We start from the raw sequence: 15,283 nt of genomic DNA, 5'->3' as shown, positions 1-15,283 counted from the left end.
GCCAGCACATAGTGGCCGACAATTATTGTACTTTCAGAGGTTGAGTGTCTCTGATTGCATCTATTAGCTCAAAGATGGCCGGGAGGCGGCTGTTGTCCACTCGCTGGACCCTATTGCTTTCCTTGGTCATCCTACTCGGATGTCTTGTCATACCCGGAGGTAAGCTTTGTTTACACACATGGCCCACAAGCTGTAATGATGCTAACGGCTAAACCTAGTCGCTGTAAAGCATGAGAATTTCAAAAAATGCTCTCAATCCGGTTTCTGTAAACGAAACAGGGCATATGCCGACGACGTCGCCGCCAAGGGTTCAGCTTGGAGCTCTCCATATGAACTTGACTCTTCATCCATTCAGTTCAAGGACGGTCAATTGCACGGAACAATTTTGAAATCGGTATCCGCTGAGGAAAAGGTCAAGTTGCCTCTCACCGTGTCCTTCCTCGAGTCTGGAGTTGCCCGAGTCGTTATTGATGAAGAAAAACGCTTGAACAAGGAAATCGAGCTTCGCCATGACAGTCAGGCTCGCAAGGAAAGATACAATGAAGCGGAAAAATGGGTCCTGGTTGGTGGTCTGGAATTAAGCAAATCTGCGACCCTCGATTCCGAATCGGAGACAGGAGTTACCAGAGTTCTATACGGACCAGAGAATAACTTCCAAGCAATTATCCGTCACTCTCCGTTCGACATAGAGTTTCAAAGGGATGGACAGACTCATGTTCATCTGAATAATAAAGGATACCTGAACATGGAGCATTGGCGACGGAAGGTGGATACTTCCGAAGGTGACGGTGAGCAAAACTCCGAATCACAGGAAGATGAGAGCACCTGGTGGGAAGAAACTTTCGGTGGAAACACAGACACAAAACCCAAAGGCCCTGAGAGCGTGGGATTGGATATCACATTCCCTGGCTACGGCCATGTTTATGGTATCCCAGAGCATGCCGATTCCTTATCTTTAAGGGAGACCAGGTAAAATCTGCCAAATCTTCTAAATCCTTCCGTGACGTAAGCTAATGATTTGGTAGAGGTGGTTCCGGAAACCATGAAGAGCCTTACCGCATGTACAATTCCGACGTGTTTGAATACGAGCTCAACAGTCCTATGACCCTATACGGTGCCATTCCACTTATGCAAGCGCACAGACCGGGCTCTACTGTCGGGGTGTTTTGGCTTAATGCTGCTGAGACATGGGTGGACATTGTAAAGTCGACATCCTCTGCCAACCCACTTTCTCTAGGGGTGAACTCAAAAACCGATACTCAAAGCCATTGGTTCTCCGAGTCTGGACAAATCGACGTGTTTGTCTTTCTAGGGCCTACGCCACAGGATATCAGCAAGAAGTATGGTGAGCTCACTGGTTATACTCAGCTGCCTCAGCACTTTGCCATCGCGTACCATCAGTGTCGCTGGAATTATGTCACCGATGAAGATGTAAAAGATGTCGATCGCAATTTCGACAAGTACCAGATCCCATATGATGTTATTTGGCTCGACATCGAGTATCTTGATGACAGGAAATATTTCACCTGGGATCCGCTGACCTTTCCCAACCCGATTGGTATGGAGGAACAACTTGATGAATCGGAACGCAAGCTTGTGGTCATCATTGATCCTCATATCAAGAATAAGGAGAAATACACCATCTCGGAGGAGCTTAAGAGTAAGAACCTGGCCACTCGGAACAAGGACGGTGAAATTTACGAGGGCTGGTGTTGGCCAGGGTCATCGCATTGGGTGGATTGCTTCAATCCGGAGGCTATCAAGTGGTGGATAGGCCTGTTTAAGTATGATAAGTTCAAGGGCACCCTCCCGAATGTCTTCATTTGGAATGATATGAACGAGCCATCCGTGTTCAACGGCCCGGAAACCACTATGCCCAAAGATAACCTTCATTATGGCAACTGGGAGCACCGTGACATTCACAATGTCAATGGTATCACGTTTGTGAATGCGACATATAATGCGATGTTAGAACGGAAGAAAGGCGAGCTTCGTCGGCCGTTCATTTTGACACGGTCGTATTATGCTGGAGCCCAACGGATGTCTGCCATGTGGACTGGCGACAATCAGGCAACTTGGGAACATCTGGCCATCTCTCTGCCGATGGTTCTGAACAATGGTATTTCCGGGTTCCCCTTCGCAGGAGCTGATGTTGGTGGTTTCTTCCATAACCCGAGCAAGGACCTCCTCACCCGATGGTATCAAACTGGCATTTGGTATCCTTTCTTCCGTGCGCACGCACATATAGATACTCGTCGGCGTGAACCGTATTTGATTAGCGAGCCCCACAGGTCTATCATCGCACAGGCCATTCGTTTGAGATACCAGCTCTTACCTGCCTGGTACACTGCCTTCCACGAAGCTTCGGTGAATGGAACGCCGATCGTGAGACCCCAGTTCTATGTTCATCCTTCGGACGAAGCAGGCTTTGTCATCGATGACCAACTCTACCTGGGCTCTACTGGTATCCTTACGAAGCCAGTAGTCACCGAGGGAACAACTACTGTAGACATTTATCTCGCCGATGATGAGAAGTACTACGATTATTTCGATTACACGGTCTACCAGGGGGCGGGTAAGAGACACGAGGTGCCTGCACCTCTTGAGAAAGTGCCTGTTTTAATGCAGGGCGGCCATGTGATTCCTCGCAAGGACCGACCACGGCGCAGTAGTGGGTTGATGAAATGGGATCCGTACACTCTTGTTGTTGTCTTAGACAAGAACGGAGAGGCAGACGGCACGCTGTATGTGGATGACGGCGAGACGTTTGATTATGAGCGAGGAGCGTATATTCATCGTCGTTTCCACTTCCATGACTCCACTCTGTCGTCGGAAGACATTGGGACCAAGGGCCCCAAGACAGCCGAGTACCTCAAGGCCATGGCAAGCGTCCGAGTTGAAAGGGTGGTGGTTATTGATCCACCGAAAGGATGGCAGGAGAAGTCCACAGTAACTGTCATAGAGGATGGTGCCAAGACTGCGTCCACAGCGGCCATGGAGTACCATGCCCAGCCGAACGGAAAGGCCCCATACGCCGTGGTGAAGAACCCTACCGTCAGCATTGGAAAGACCTGGAGGATCGAGTTCTGAGCTTTCGATAAGGCAGCAATGGGAGCGCGTGTAGACGCGCTTGTTTATTTATTATCGAGATAAATAAAGTATCGATAGCAATTTATGATTCGTAGAATGTCTTGGAAAATCCTTACAGTTCACGACAATTCATTGTTTGAAAATCAAGCAAAATTAAGGTCTTCAGTGGACCCGCTGAGTCAGCCTCAGGGACAGGGAACAAAAGACGCATGCGGCCGGTCGCGAAAATGTTTCCACTAGAAAGATTGGCTACGGGGTTATCGAACGATCTCTAGCTTGCTTGGCTCGATTGACTACAATCTATTCTTGCTCCATCAAAATCCATCATCGCAGCCCGAGCAATTTTTGCTAACCCTGGTTTATATTGAGCCCGCCCCTGACCAGCAGTCACCTCCGGGGAGATCCACAAACTCCGTCCGTCCACGGGATAAGACCGCATACTTACAGCGACAACTGGGATCTGTTCTTTTTCCTTACTCGAGGTTCTGATATCGCGTTTTGACAACGGACTGACTACACAATGTATCTCGTCTCTCTCGCTCTCGAATATGGAGCGCCGTTCTTGTGGGTTAAATATTTTCTCCCCAATCATCCGCACTTTGGGACAACAGCCCTTAGAAAGCTGACCGTGGATTCTCATGCTCTAGTCTTATCACCTCCCCCGTAACCTCCTATGCGGATCAAATTCTCAGTATTCATCGGAGTAGGAGCTCTGCTGGCTTCTCGTTGGATATACCTCTGATCATGCTGGTCGCGTCAATCTTGAAGTAAGACTATACTGTCCGCTTTGCACTGCGCTGAACGGCTTGGAATTGACGCCTGGAATTAGAGTATTTTTCTGGTTTGGCGACAACTATTCTTTTACGCTGCTGGTGCAAGCCGTCATCATGATTGGGGTCCAAATGGTTACGCTCAAGGTTGCGCTGGATAATCGGCCGGCTCCCGGTGTGAAAAACAGCCTCGAGCACGTTCCGTTCAGCAGTGTCAGTAATGGCGGCAGACTTACTCGACCCTATGACTTTTGGCAGTGGAAGAGTGCAAAGCCGTATGTACTCCTAGTGCCGTTTGAATATCAATATGTGTGGGAACTTACTTTGCCGGTGATACTAGATATTGGATGTTTTTGGCTTATTTCATTGCTGCGCTCTCATTTATTCAGATCTGCCTACCTCCAATTGCTCAGTCCGAGTTCTACATTAACTGCCTCGGATATATCGGTTTAGCTGTGGAGGCCACCCTGCCTCTGCCTCAAATCATTGCTAACCATCAGTCACGCTCATGCAAAGGATTCCGCTTGTCGGTTGTAGCCGCATGGATTCTTGGTGATCTGATGAAACTGAGTTACTTCTTCTGCAGTCAGGAGGTAATTCCCTGGGCTTTCCGCCTATGCGCATTGTTCCAGTGCGTCTGTGATTTGTACCTCGGGGTACAATTTTGGATGTATTCCAAAGCCTCATTTAGTGCTGCTGGCAGCCCTAGGGAGCCCAGTGGAAACTGGACTGTTGAGGAGAAAGACATCCGGATGACTTGAATGCATAACGGCCGCTTGCTGTTCCCTGGTGCTTGATGCATTGTAAATACTGGGAACCGAGGTTTTTCCTTTTCTCTTTTCTTTTTTCTTTAGAGATTTCATTTAGACTAATAGCTAGATTAGTGTGAATATTGCTTTCAGTTACTGTTCGGGCTATGATCGGTTGGGATAGAGATGGGAATAATGATATAGATCTGTAAAACTGCCCATTTGATGTCATTTTAAAATATTGATATTAGGTCGCTGACGTGATGCCCCGCGTTCTCCACCCACTTATGATCAAAGTCCCTCTGCTTTTTACCCCTCCAATAAACCCCAATATTGAGGAAAATCTCATTGCCCCATAACCAATCTATTGCTTGGGGAATCAAGTTCTTCCATACCCTAAATACAAACATCATGGCTTCAGACACAGAAACCATCCGAATTGGATATGTACCAGGTAAGTTCTGCTTTCCTTTCCCACGATACCACTCCAGAAGCTTGAATAGAAGATCGATAGTTCTATGCAAATAATTTCCTGTAATGTACGTACATCATTAACGCTATGGATCATAGAACATTACCTCACTCCCCTCCACCTTGCCCTCCGCTCTCCCGCTGTCGCATCCCTTCCGTTTAAGATCTCTATAGTTCCGTTCCCATCCGGGACGGGACATATGATCACCTCCCTGCGCGAGAAAGAAATTGACATTGCAATTGGGTTGACTGAAGGCTGGGTTGCTGGTCTGGCGGGAAAACAGCAAGCGCAGAAGGATGCAGCCTTGGGCGGATATAAAGTCGTCGGGGAATGGGTTGCTACACCATTACGGTGGGCTATTGTCACTGGAAGAGAGAGAGCGGATCTCCAAGGTGTTGCCGACCTAAAGGACAAGCGGGTTGGTGTTAGTAGATTGGGAAGGTATGCATGATTGTCGTTTTCAGTGTACTTTGGGACGAACATCGAAAGGGGACAAACGAATGTGCTAATAGATCTCCAGTGGTTCTCACATCATGTCATTCGTCCTTGCCCAGAATCACGGCTGGAAATCCGACTCCTTGACCAGCGTCCCATTGGGACCATTCCAGGCCCTGCGCAACGGAGTAACAGGGTACGACCCTTCGCACCCGGAGCAGCAGCCTGAACCTACTGCTGAGTTTTTCATGTGGGAACATTTCACAACGAAGCCGTACTTCCACCCGACAGCTGAGAAGCCCCATCCGCCACTCAAGAAGATCGGAGAGATCTACACACCGTGGCCGTCTTGGATGATCGTGGCGTCAACAGCTGTATTCCCAGACCCTGAGATTGATGGCAAGCTGCAGCAACTGTTCAAGCTCTTGAACCAAGGTATCAAGGATTTCGAGGCCGATACAGCGCAGGCTGTGAAGCTACTTGGTACCGGAGAGCTGGGATGTAGTTATGTAGAGGAGGATGCTACGGAATGGCTGAAGGATGTCAAGTTCGTCCAGGGCACAAGAGGTGTAAACAGGAAGACCATCGAGGGTGTAGTGGATGTTCTCAAGGTGGCAGGGGTGATTGACAGCGCAATGAGCAATGATGAGGCTGTTACACGAGTCGTAGGAGTTCAGCGGTAGGCTTGGCCTGAAATACAGTGTTGAAAAGTCACACACATCTTATGTGTCAGGCTGGACCCAGTCCTCCGAGCGAACGGTTGAACTTTTCAGTATATCGAGTCACATCTTTGTCTCTAGAGGTGAAATACCTGGTCTTCAAGGTACATTCAAAGTTCCCAATCTCCAACTGGTCTAGGAAATGCTGCCCAGAGCACATACTACTCCAATATAAAGTTCACCCTTTCCTCCCAACACGAGTTGCGCTCAACCTTGCTATTTGTCAGATGGGATATTAACTGCTTAGTTTGCGTATATATATCCCCGAACAGACGTTTACTTCTTTGGAAACGTAACATCAAAGGGATAATCGTCAGTGAGAGGCCGTTGGTCGCGTGCTTCACACATCTCATCGTCAGGGCGACATTCACTAGCATTCCTCGGCTCGGTCAATGTCTTGCTAGAAAGACACTTGTCATTTCCTAATACGGAGCTCAAGTGCATTAACCGGCTCATTTGATTGCGTGTATCTTACTGGCACCAATGCATCCGACTGACAGCGGGATGCATACGTGGTCAACGGCCTGACACGCTACAGTCCCCACTGGACGTGTTCACCTGACACTTCCCAGCAGTAGGCCTGCATTAAGAAAAGTTTGTTCTGTCTTATCATGCGGGTTTGGCTGTTGTACCTGAAACGATATTGTTCCTTCACTTCCAGGTACAATGGCGCCTACATGGGGCCGTATTAATTATAGGTAAGCATGACTTGCATGACGCAAGGGTTCATGACCTATGATTTTGAATTTGAAGTCAAAGTTGTCCAACGACTATCTTGGCCGAGGTAGTCAAACAACAACCATACATAATAGCTCAGCTTGTTTTGATGAAAGAAATAGCTAACTTTTTCAGTACTGCTCGGGCTATGTAGGAGCTACCGTTATGTGGGCCATCATGAGCGTGTACTCCCAAAAGGAGAGGAAACATTCCGCAACCCGGAATCCCTGGATGCCTGACAACAACTAAGAAATGCACACAAGCAAACTGGGGTAACTGGACAGATGGCATCTATAGACATACAGAGAATCATTACCTTATACGCGAAGGACATTCAATATTGTAGAAACTCCGGTCAAAGCATGGCAGTCTTTTGGAATGCTCATAGTCTCCATTTGCAGCAATGCTAGTCATTCTTTCACAGCCATAACACGGGGCATGGGACTTAAAGCAAGCTACCGTGCACTATGAGTTCGTTTCTTTCTTGATCTGTGAGCTATCCGACAATTAGGTGGTGCCAGAAAGTCAGTGTGCTCGGTCACTCTGCGGTTGCTGGGAGGATTGGAACAGTCACTCACTTTCAAAACTTCAACGTCCATTGTTGGGAACACCAGAATCAAACGCGAGACTATGTACTTCACCAAGAGCCTTCTCGCCTTAGCGATGGCTGCAGCCTCTTTAGGAGGTGCATATGCGAAACTCGACCTTTCTTCCACTTCTAATGTCGTTGTATACTGGGGTATGTTTAACAAAACAACACTGAGGTGGATAATACTGACGCCGCCTTGTGTTTTAGGTCAGAATTCATTTAAGGGAAAGGGGGAACTGGCACAACAGTCACTAGGTTACTACTGTAATGGTGAGACCGGCGCATGGTGATTCCATTAATGCAGAAACTAACTAGTTCTAGACGAGAACATTGACGTGAGAATCCCCGCTACCAGAGAACTAGATGGATGTCGCTCACCTACTGTCAGGTCATCGTGCTGGCATTCCTTATGACGATTAATGGTCCAGGGGGTGCACCAGAGATAGACTTTTCCAATGCAAATGATAATTGCACCACCTTTGATGGCACAAACCTCCTGAAATGCCCCCAGATAGGGTGCGTACAACATCATCAGTGCTCCATTTAGTGTGAGACAAAGCTAACCACACCAGTGCGGATATCAACACCTGCCAAAAGAAAGGAAAGACCATCCTTCTGTCTATCGGCGGCGCGACTTATAGCGAGGGAGGTTTTCAATCCGAATCCGCGGCTAAGGCTGGCGCAGACCTCCTCTGGAAGACGTTTGGTCCTCCCACAACCCAGGGCCCTTTTTTGAATGCCACTTCTCATAATGGAACATCTCGCTATCATAACAGTCGTTTCAACCGTCTGAACCGTGTCAACAGCACTAATATTCACGCAGTCCGAGCTAACTCCACAACGGTCCGTCGACCATTCGGTGACGCGACCATTGATGGATTCGACTTCGATTTCGAGGCACCTGTGAAGAATATGGCACCATTCGCCAACCGGCTTCGCGAATTGTCGGACGCGGACAAATCGAAGCAATACTTTCTAACTGCTGCACCACAATGTCCGTATCCAGATGCAGCGGATAAGGATATACTCAACGGGCCTGTATCCATTGACGCAGTATTCGTTCAATTCTACAACAACTGGTGCGGAGTAAACTCTTTCTCAGCGGGCCAACAAAAGCAGAGCAGCTTCAACTTCGAGCAATGGGACAACTGGGCGAAAACCGTTTCCCAGAATAAGAAAGCTAAGGTCTTGCTTGGTGTCCCAGCAAACACGAGCGCCGCGAGTACGGGCTATATCCCAGCGTCGGAGCTGGAACCGGTGATCGCATATAGCAAGTCGTTTGAGAGTTTTGGAGGTGTTATGATGTGGGATGTTAGCCAGGCCTATGGTAATAAGGGTTTCTTGGATAGCGTGAAAGGCGCTCTCAGAAACTCCACAGCACACCTTTTACGCCATGGATTTCGTCTTCCGTCATTTTATCCTGTGATAGGACGGTAGATTATAATGGCTCGCATTATTTATCTTTATGTTGCACATTTTTACATTACGCTAGGAGTTCGATGTTTATATTTTTGTGTCTGTTAGTCTGCTTGGCGGACGGAAAGGTGTATATAAGAAGTGAGGGCATTAATCCTCTGTTGTCTCAGGCTGATACTTCCTACAATTTAATCAATTCATCCCTTAACAAGTTACAAGAGTTAGGGCAAACTCCGGGCACGTGGTGTGATATCGAGGCCCTTCAGCTCATGCAACTAATTTCTCCTCCATCACATCCTCCGCCCTGGACGACGCCAATTGATTACTCCTGCACGTAACAATCCAATAATTCGTTTCATGCCGAGGGTGCTTTCAGCCCAGGGCAAGAGCCAAAACAATCCAAGGAATCCAGATCCCAATTCTTCGAAGGATGCAGAAATTAGCGCACCAGGATCCGCCCTAATGCATGAACTATTGATTCTCCGTCCTGCCGATCCTCCTTGCTCTCGATCCGATTCAGCTCACCTCAACTAACTCTCCACTCGTAGATATCTTGACTAAAAAGATTCTCAGTTTACATTCTCTAGATTAAAGGGTCGTCGCGAACTATTCCACATCCTCCACTAGCTGTGCTGCCCAAACCACCAAAAGCCCTCGACATGCAGAAACAGCAAATCCTGCATATGCACGACCCCTCCCTTCAATCTATTCCAAGGAATACCGAGCAATCCAGTGTCTTCCGAGATGCATGGACATGCAATACGGTGATCCCATGTCGTATTACCAGGGATTTAGCCATACAGTGGGTTGCCTGCTCTTGGCAGCATGCAATGCTTGATGATCTTTCTCAGCTGGCCAGTGGGCATGCGCTGCTGAATCCTGCTCAGATGCTATGCTTTGACAATATTTAAACCATTCATGAATCCCCTCCCTTGTCTCTGCCGTCTTTCATTCCTCCTCATCGGGTGTTGATCGCTCAAAATGGCTCCTAAGTCTCTTTTCTACACTCTTTTCTCCTCCCTCACCGTTGCCCTCGCGGCATCCGTCCCTCAAACCGACTATGAAGTGATCGTCGTGGGAGGCGGTCCCGCTGGTCTCACTGCGCTTAGCGGTTTATCCCGTGTAAGACGCAAGACAGCTCTCTTCGACTCCCATGAGTATCGCAACGCTGCTACGCGGAACATGCACGATGTGATCGGCAATGATGGTATGGACAGACCCACCCCCCCCAAATCAAACCTCTCCGGGAAGAATTCACAGGGGCTGGACTAACATATTGTGAACAAAAGGCACCGTACCCAGTGAATTCCGCGGTCTGGCCCGCGAGCAGATCTCCCGGTACGACACCGCAACCTTCATCGACAAGAGAGTCAACACAATTGAGACTGTCTCTGATGAGGCCACGAACACCTCATACTTCCGGGCCCAAGACGCCGATGGCAAGGCGTACACCGCCCGCAAAGTCGTCCTGGGCACGGGTCTCGTAGACATTCTCCCCGACGTACCGGGTCTGCAGGAAGCCTGGGGCAAGGGCGTGTACTGGTGCCCGTGGTGCGATGGATATGAGCACCGGGACCAGCCATTCGGTATCCTGGGTGCGCTCCCGGATGTCGTCGGCAGCGTGTTGGAAGTATACACCCTGAACACGGATATCATTGCTTTCGTGAACGGTACGCAGACGCCGGACCAGGAGGCCGAATTGGCGAAGAAATACCCCAACTGGGAGGCCCAGCTGGAGGCGTACAATGTGCGCCTGGAGAACGAAACAATTGCGTCCTTCGAGCGCATCCAGGATGGCAGCCAGGTGAAGGACAGGAACGGTACCAGACAGATTGATATTTTCCGTGTTCATTTCACCAATGGCTCGTCGGTTGATCGTAATGCCTTCATTACCAACTACCCCAGTGAGCAGCGGTCGGATCTTCCCAAACAGCTGGGTCTGGCTATGCTCGGTAACAAGATTGATGCCACTACGAACCCTGGTATGAGGACTAGCCTGCCTGGTGTCTGGGCTATTGGCGACTGCAACAGCGATAATAGCACCAATGTGCCTCACGCTATGTTCAGTGGCAAGAAGGCTGCTGTATTTGCTCATGGTATGTTATGATTCCTTTCATTTATTGTTATACCATATTGTTTGATGCTGACCTGTGTGCCATAGTCGAAATGGCTAAGGAGGAGTCTAACGCGGCCATTGACAAGCGTGATGACTTTGTGAAGGAGGTTGAAAAGCGTATGGGCAATGATATGGAGAAGATCTATAATCGGTCTAGAGGCCTGTGATCGATCTGTGTGATCGATGACCACCGACAGTTGTTATCGCTGGTATACGAGTGGCCTCGTATCTACTCTTTCATCCTGTCATATATATTCCCCAATAATTCGATTTTAATTTGATCTAGAGGACATTGAAAGGTACGACGTAGAGCCCTTTCAAAATTTTGGGGCAGTACATGGATATATTCAATTAAATTACAACATCTTTAATTCATGGAACTATCAGTGATTAACAAAGGTTAATTATCTGTAAATTTTGGAAAATCTTCATCCATACAGCTTCTCCACCGCTATAATTATGTTGCATATCACAATTACTTGAGGCTTGCAGAATGACGCAAGTCACACCAAGGAGGTTATATTACTCAACCTCCTCTTCCTCCTTGGGAGCAGCCAAGTAAAATCGAGCTGGCGGCTGTCCAGGTCTCTCATACTCAACGGTCAAGCGAGCAAGATGACCAAGCAGATTTTCAATTTTGAGGTCACCCTTGTCGCGCTTCTCTCGACCCAGGTCATCAAGCCATTTGAACTTATTGAGCATGAAATATACCAATGCGATAACAATAGTCACGCCCAGAGAGTAACCCCAGATTCGGACCACCGTGACAATATCAGTCCAGCCGTTAGTTGTTTCAACGAATTTGTCGGCAGGCTTGGTGGGCATATCTTGGTTAGTGAACCAACCAAACAAGCAGAAAATGGTTGCCAAAACGTCCACACCCAGAATGGCGGTAACTAGATGGATTGAAGGCCATGTGTCGGCACCACGCGTAATAAAGATAAGCCAGTTTTCTGTGAGAGCGACTTCGAGGAAGATCACTTCTTGAATTGAGCCCCAGTTCTGGATAATACCACCTGACGGGAGGAACATGGAACCGCGAACTACCCAAGTTCCCATGGCAAGCAAAAGGCCTAGCAGACATGAAATGAACCAGATCTTCGGAAGTTGCCATTGCACAGGCCGCAGCTCAAACGATGCATTATCATAAGCAACCGCAACAGTGGCAAGATCAGCGAATAAAGCAAGGAAGACTACCAACTCGACACGGATGCTCTCGTTGATGATTATCATCGACGTGACCAGGTAGATCTCTAAATGCAAGCAGAGAGCAATACGATATTGGATATATGCTTTCATGCGATGGAAAATTTGCCGAGCAACTTTAATCGAATCAATGATCGTTGACAGGCCTGGTTCCAAGAAGACAATGTCCGAAGCAGATTGTGCTGCCTCCGTAGCTCCTTCTACTGCAATACCACAGTCGGATTTCTTCAATGAAGGCGCATCATTAACACCGTCACCAGTCATTGCGGTGAGATGACCTCGGTCCTGAAGCATCTGAACAACTTGATATTTGTGTTCAGGGAACACCTCTGCAAAACCATCTGCTTTTTCCACTAAGTCTCCTGCCATTGCACCACTAAGCCCTCCATGAATGAGCTTGTCTGAATTATATACCTTGGTTCCGAGGGCGAGCATCTTGCAAGTCTCTTTAGCGATGGCTAATGCGTCACCTGTAAGCATTTTGACGCTGATGCCCAAATTCTGTGCCTCGTGGATCGTTTGCGCCGTGTCCTCTCGGGGCGGATCAAACATCGGCAGCATACCGAGGAGGGTCCATTCTTCTCCTTCTTTCTGGACTGCAACTCCCAGAGATCGGAAGCCTCTGTGTGCAAATTCCTGCGCTTTGGCTTTGTACAAATCGGCAGTCTGTTTAGAACAGTTTGTCAACTGAAGCACAGCCTTGGGTGCGCCCTTGGTGCAGGTATATCTGATTCCATCACAACTGGCGATTGTAACGATACGCTTGGAAACCGGGTCAAATGGTTGAAATTTTTCTGTCTTCCACCCTCTACGCAGAATCTCCCGTGCCTTGGGGTATTGCCTAAGGGTCAAAATAGTGACCTTGTCGATCGGGTCTAGCGAATCGATGTTGTGAGACGACGCCAAAACTGCCACGGCAAACATCCAGTCGACGTCTACACCTTCAGCCACATATGGGTTTCGAATGCTCAGCTTGTTTGCTGTGAGAGTGCCGGTTTTATCAGAACACAAGACATCAACACCCTGACGAGTTATTAGCATTTTCATCCAGGTAGAAGATATCGCTCACAACCTACCGCAAGCGACTCGATTGCAGTAAGCTTCTGCACTATAGCCTTTTTCTTCGCAAGGTATGCTGCTCCTACAGCCATGGTAGTGGTTGTAACGACGGGGAGACCGACAGGGACGCCGACAATCAACAAAGCCAGGGTGTAGTGGAGAAGCGTTTGCTGGCGAGGGGAAGCAATCGGGATATGCCGGAAGAAACCGCCAATCCATGCAGCCAGGATCCATGCCATGACGAGGATGAGAAGCGAGGTACCGATGTTATCCATGACCTTTTCGAAATGACCTGCTCCTTGGGCCGCCTGCACCATCGTCGCTGTTCTACCCACGAACGAGAGCTTTGCAGAAGTCTGAACAACGGCATATGCTTTGCCACGCTTACACCCTGTCGTGTAATAGATCATTTCGCCCATATAACGATCGACTGCCAGAGACTCTCCGGTAATAGCTGAATGATCACAAGCCAGGATAGGATAACCGCGCTTCTTGGGTTTCTGTGACTTTTCATCATCACCTTCTTTGTTCTTTTCCTTTTCACCTTCAGCCTCTTCAATGTCGGATTCGGATGTGCTGCTCAGGTCGCCCTGATTCTGCATTGTCTTGAATTCTTCCCATCCGTTTGGATCTTTCACATCGCAGATTATCCGTGCATCGGCGGGGACAACTTGGCCGTCACCGATTATGATCTACCATTTATGTCAGTATCCCAGCGCAAGCTTCAGAGTGGTCAGTTTGAAATTGCCAAGCATACCACATCACCGGGTACGAGCTCGCGGGCCAGAATCTCCTGTTCCTGGCCATCACGGACGACTGTTGTCCTCATTGCAATATCTCCCTTGAGGCTGGCGACAACATCGGCAGCTTGTTTCTCCTGGTACCAACCGACAGCTGCGTTCAGACACAGGATACCAATGATGACACCGAAATCGATCCAGTCATCTAGACCTGCTGCAAGAAGAACGGCCAGCTCCATAACTGCGACGGGTCAGTGGCACTAATCAATGAAATAGAACGCACTTAGTGTAATCCAATATGACTTACCATACAAAATAGGACCTCTAAAGTATGATAGGATCTTAGCAATGGGATTCTCCTTCTCAGAAACCAGCTCGTTCCATCCCGCTCTGCGACGCCTATTTGAAGCCTCATTGCTGGACAGACCTTGATGGATGTCGGTGAGTAGCCAGTCTTCCGGGAACTGGCCCTCATCTTGGTTCACATGTCGAACAAGGACCTTGCGTTTCTTCCAGGGAGCATACCAGACTCGTCTCACCTCTTCCTCTCCCTGTGTTTCATCACCTCGACCGCCCTCGCGGTAGGTCGATGCGTACTTGACCAGCTTGCCATATTCGTCAAGATTGGCCCAATCTTCCTTGTAAGACACTCGGGAGATACGCCTAGATGCGTGTCCCTCAGAGGTAGAAAGTCGACCCTGAGATCCCGGTGCTTGAGCTACACGTTCCACGTCATTCGAGGCACCGCCTTGCTCGGCCATCTTGTTCTCGGTTACTTGCCAGGGGCAGCAGGGCTTCTCCTAATGTGCCCAACGCTTATTCAAACCAAAAGGGAGCGAATTGGGTTACGAAAACGAGTGCTCCCACAGAATGATTGAGCATACAGCGAACGAAAAGGATCTCCCCTTAGGCACGGTTAAGAACAAGAACGCGCAAGAGTTTTTCGCTTTTCCCTTCCGCGAGCGCATAGGGGGCTACGATAACCGCCAACTCCATATACAGGGCCAACCCTTAGACGGATTGGGACAGCCACACTACATGCAGACTATCATGCTGACGTAGTAGATCCTAGGAAGCTTCCGGCTAGTCAAGTTGTGATAGAGGCTAAATAAGGTAGAGGCCAAGCCCATACTGTTCTTTGACCAGACAAAGCAGCGTGCACCGGTCGAGCGCAAAAGTCAATTTGTGATATGAATTAGGAACAT

At 48.7% G+C, this 15,283-nt stretch overlaps 6 protein-coding genes across 6 annotated transcripts; 5 read left to right on the top strand and 1 right to left on the bottom strand.

Moving 5' to 3' along the window:
- Positions 1 to 74: 74 nt before the first annotated feature.
- Positions 75 to 3,090, top strand: F9C07_10696 (glycosyl hydrolases family 31-domain-containing protein; the record flags this gene model as incomplete). Its single annotated transcript, XM_041292146.1, has 3 exons — positions 75 to 159; positions 219 to 969; positions 1,026 to 3,090. The coding sequence occupies 3 exons, from the start codon at positions 75 to 77 to the stop codon at positions 3,088 to 3,090; spliced, it is 2,901 nt and encodes a 966-aa protein (XP_041146483.1).
- A 520-nt stretch (positions 3,091 to 3,610) lies between these two features.
- On the top strand, positions 3,611 to 4,621 carry F9C07_10697 (PQ loop repeat protein; the record flags this gene model as incomplete). The annotated part of the gene is made up of 4 exons (XM_041292145.1): positions 3,611 to 3,654; positions 3,738 to 3,857; positions 3,920 to 4,135; positions 4,201 to 4,621. The coding sequence occupies 4 exons, from the start codon at positions 3,611 to 3,613 to the stop codon at positions 4,619 to 4,621; spliced, it is 801 nt and encodes a 266-aa protein (XP_041146482.1).
- Positions 4,622 to 4,821: 200 nt separating this feature from the next.
- F9C07_1570696 (uncharacterized protein) lies at positions 4,822 to 6,933 on the top strand. The gene is made up of 3 exons (XM_041292144.2): positions 4,822 to 5,063; positions 5,180 to 5,522; positions 5,602 to 6,933. Exons 1-3 carry the CDS (start codon positions 5,021 to 5,023, stop codon positions 6,197 to 6,199), a joined length of 984 nt encoding a protein of 327 aa, XP_041146481.1. The 5' UTR covers positions 4,822 to 5,020; the 3' UTR covers positions 6,200 to 6,933.
- A 975-nt stretch (positions 6,934 to 7,908) lies between these two features.
- On the top strand, positions 7,909 to 8,978 carry F9C07_10699 (glycoside hydrolase superfamily; the record flags this gene model as incomplete). Its single annotated transcript, XM_041292143.2, has 2 exons — positions 7,909 to 8,057; positions 8,114 to 8,978. 2 exons carry the CDS (start codon positions 7,909 to 7,911, stop codon positions 8,976 to 8,978), a joined length of 1,014 nt encoding a protein of 337 aa, XP_041146480.2.
- Positions 8,979 to 9,938: 960 nt separating this feature from the next.
- F9C07_10700 (putative thioredoxin reductase) lies at positions 9,939 to 11,240 on the top strand (the record flags this gene model as incomplete). The annotated part of the gene is made up of 3 exons (XM_041292142.1): positions 9,939 to 10,164; positions 10,247 to 11,053; positions 11,119 to 11,240. The coding sequence occupies 3 exons, from the start codon at positions 9,939 to 9,941 to the stop codon at positions 11,238 to 11,240; spliced, it is 1,155 nt and encodes a 384-aa protein (XP_041146479.1).
- A 355-nt stretch (positions 11,241 to 11,595) lies between these two features.
- F9C07_10701 (putative plasma membrane H(+)ATPase) lies at positions 11,596 to 14,839 on the bottom strand (the record flags this gene model as incomplete). Its single annotated transcript, XM_041292154.1, has 4 exons — positions 11,596 to 13,302; positions 13,356 to 14,030; positions 14,096 to 14,319; positions 14,386 to 14,839. The coding sequence occupies 4 exons, from the start codon at positions 14,837 to 14,839 to the stop codon at positions 11,596 to 11,598; spliced, it is 3,060 nt and encodes a 1,019-aa protein (XP_041146478.1).
- Positions 14,840 to 15,283: the final 444 nt, after the last annotated feature.

This window comes from Aspergillus flavus, chromosome 4 (assembly GCF_009017415.1).
Source record: "Aspergillus flavus chromosome 4, complete sequence".
NCBI classification, from domain to species: Eukaryota; Fungi; Ascomycota; class Eurotiomycetes; order Eurotiales; family Aspergillaceae; genus Aspergillus; species Aspergillus flavus.
The sequence above is the reverse complement of the archived record's forward strand: the minus strand, read 5'-3'. Positions and strand labels throughout refer to the sequence as shown.

Bases quoted from the DNA above. Each gene is read 5' to 3' on its own strand.
- F9C07_1570696 (XM_041292144.2), top strand. From the start codon at position 5,021: ATGGCTTCAGACACAGAAACCATCCGAATTGGATATGTACCAG. The intron at 5,064-5,179 runs GTAAGTTCTGCT...TATGGATCATAG, and splicing joins CCGAATTGGATATGTACCAG to AACATTACCTCACTCCCCTC. The intron at 5,523-5,601 runs GTATGCATGATT...ATAGATCTCCAG, and splicing joins GGTGTTAGTAGATTGGGAAG to TGGTTCTCACATCATGTCAT.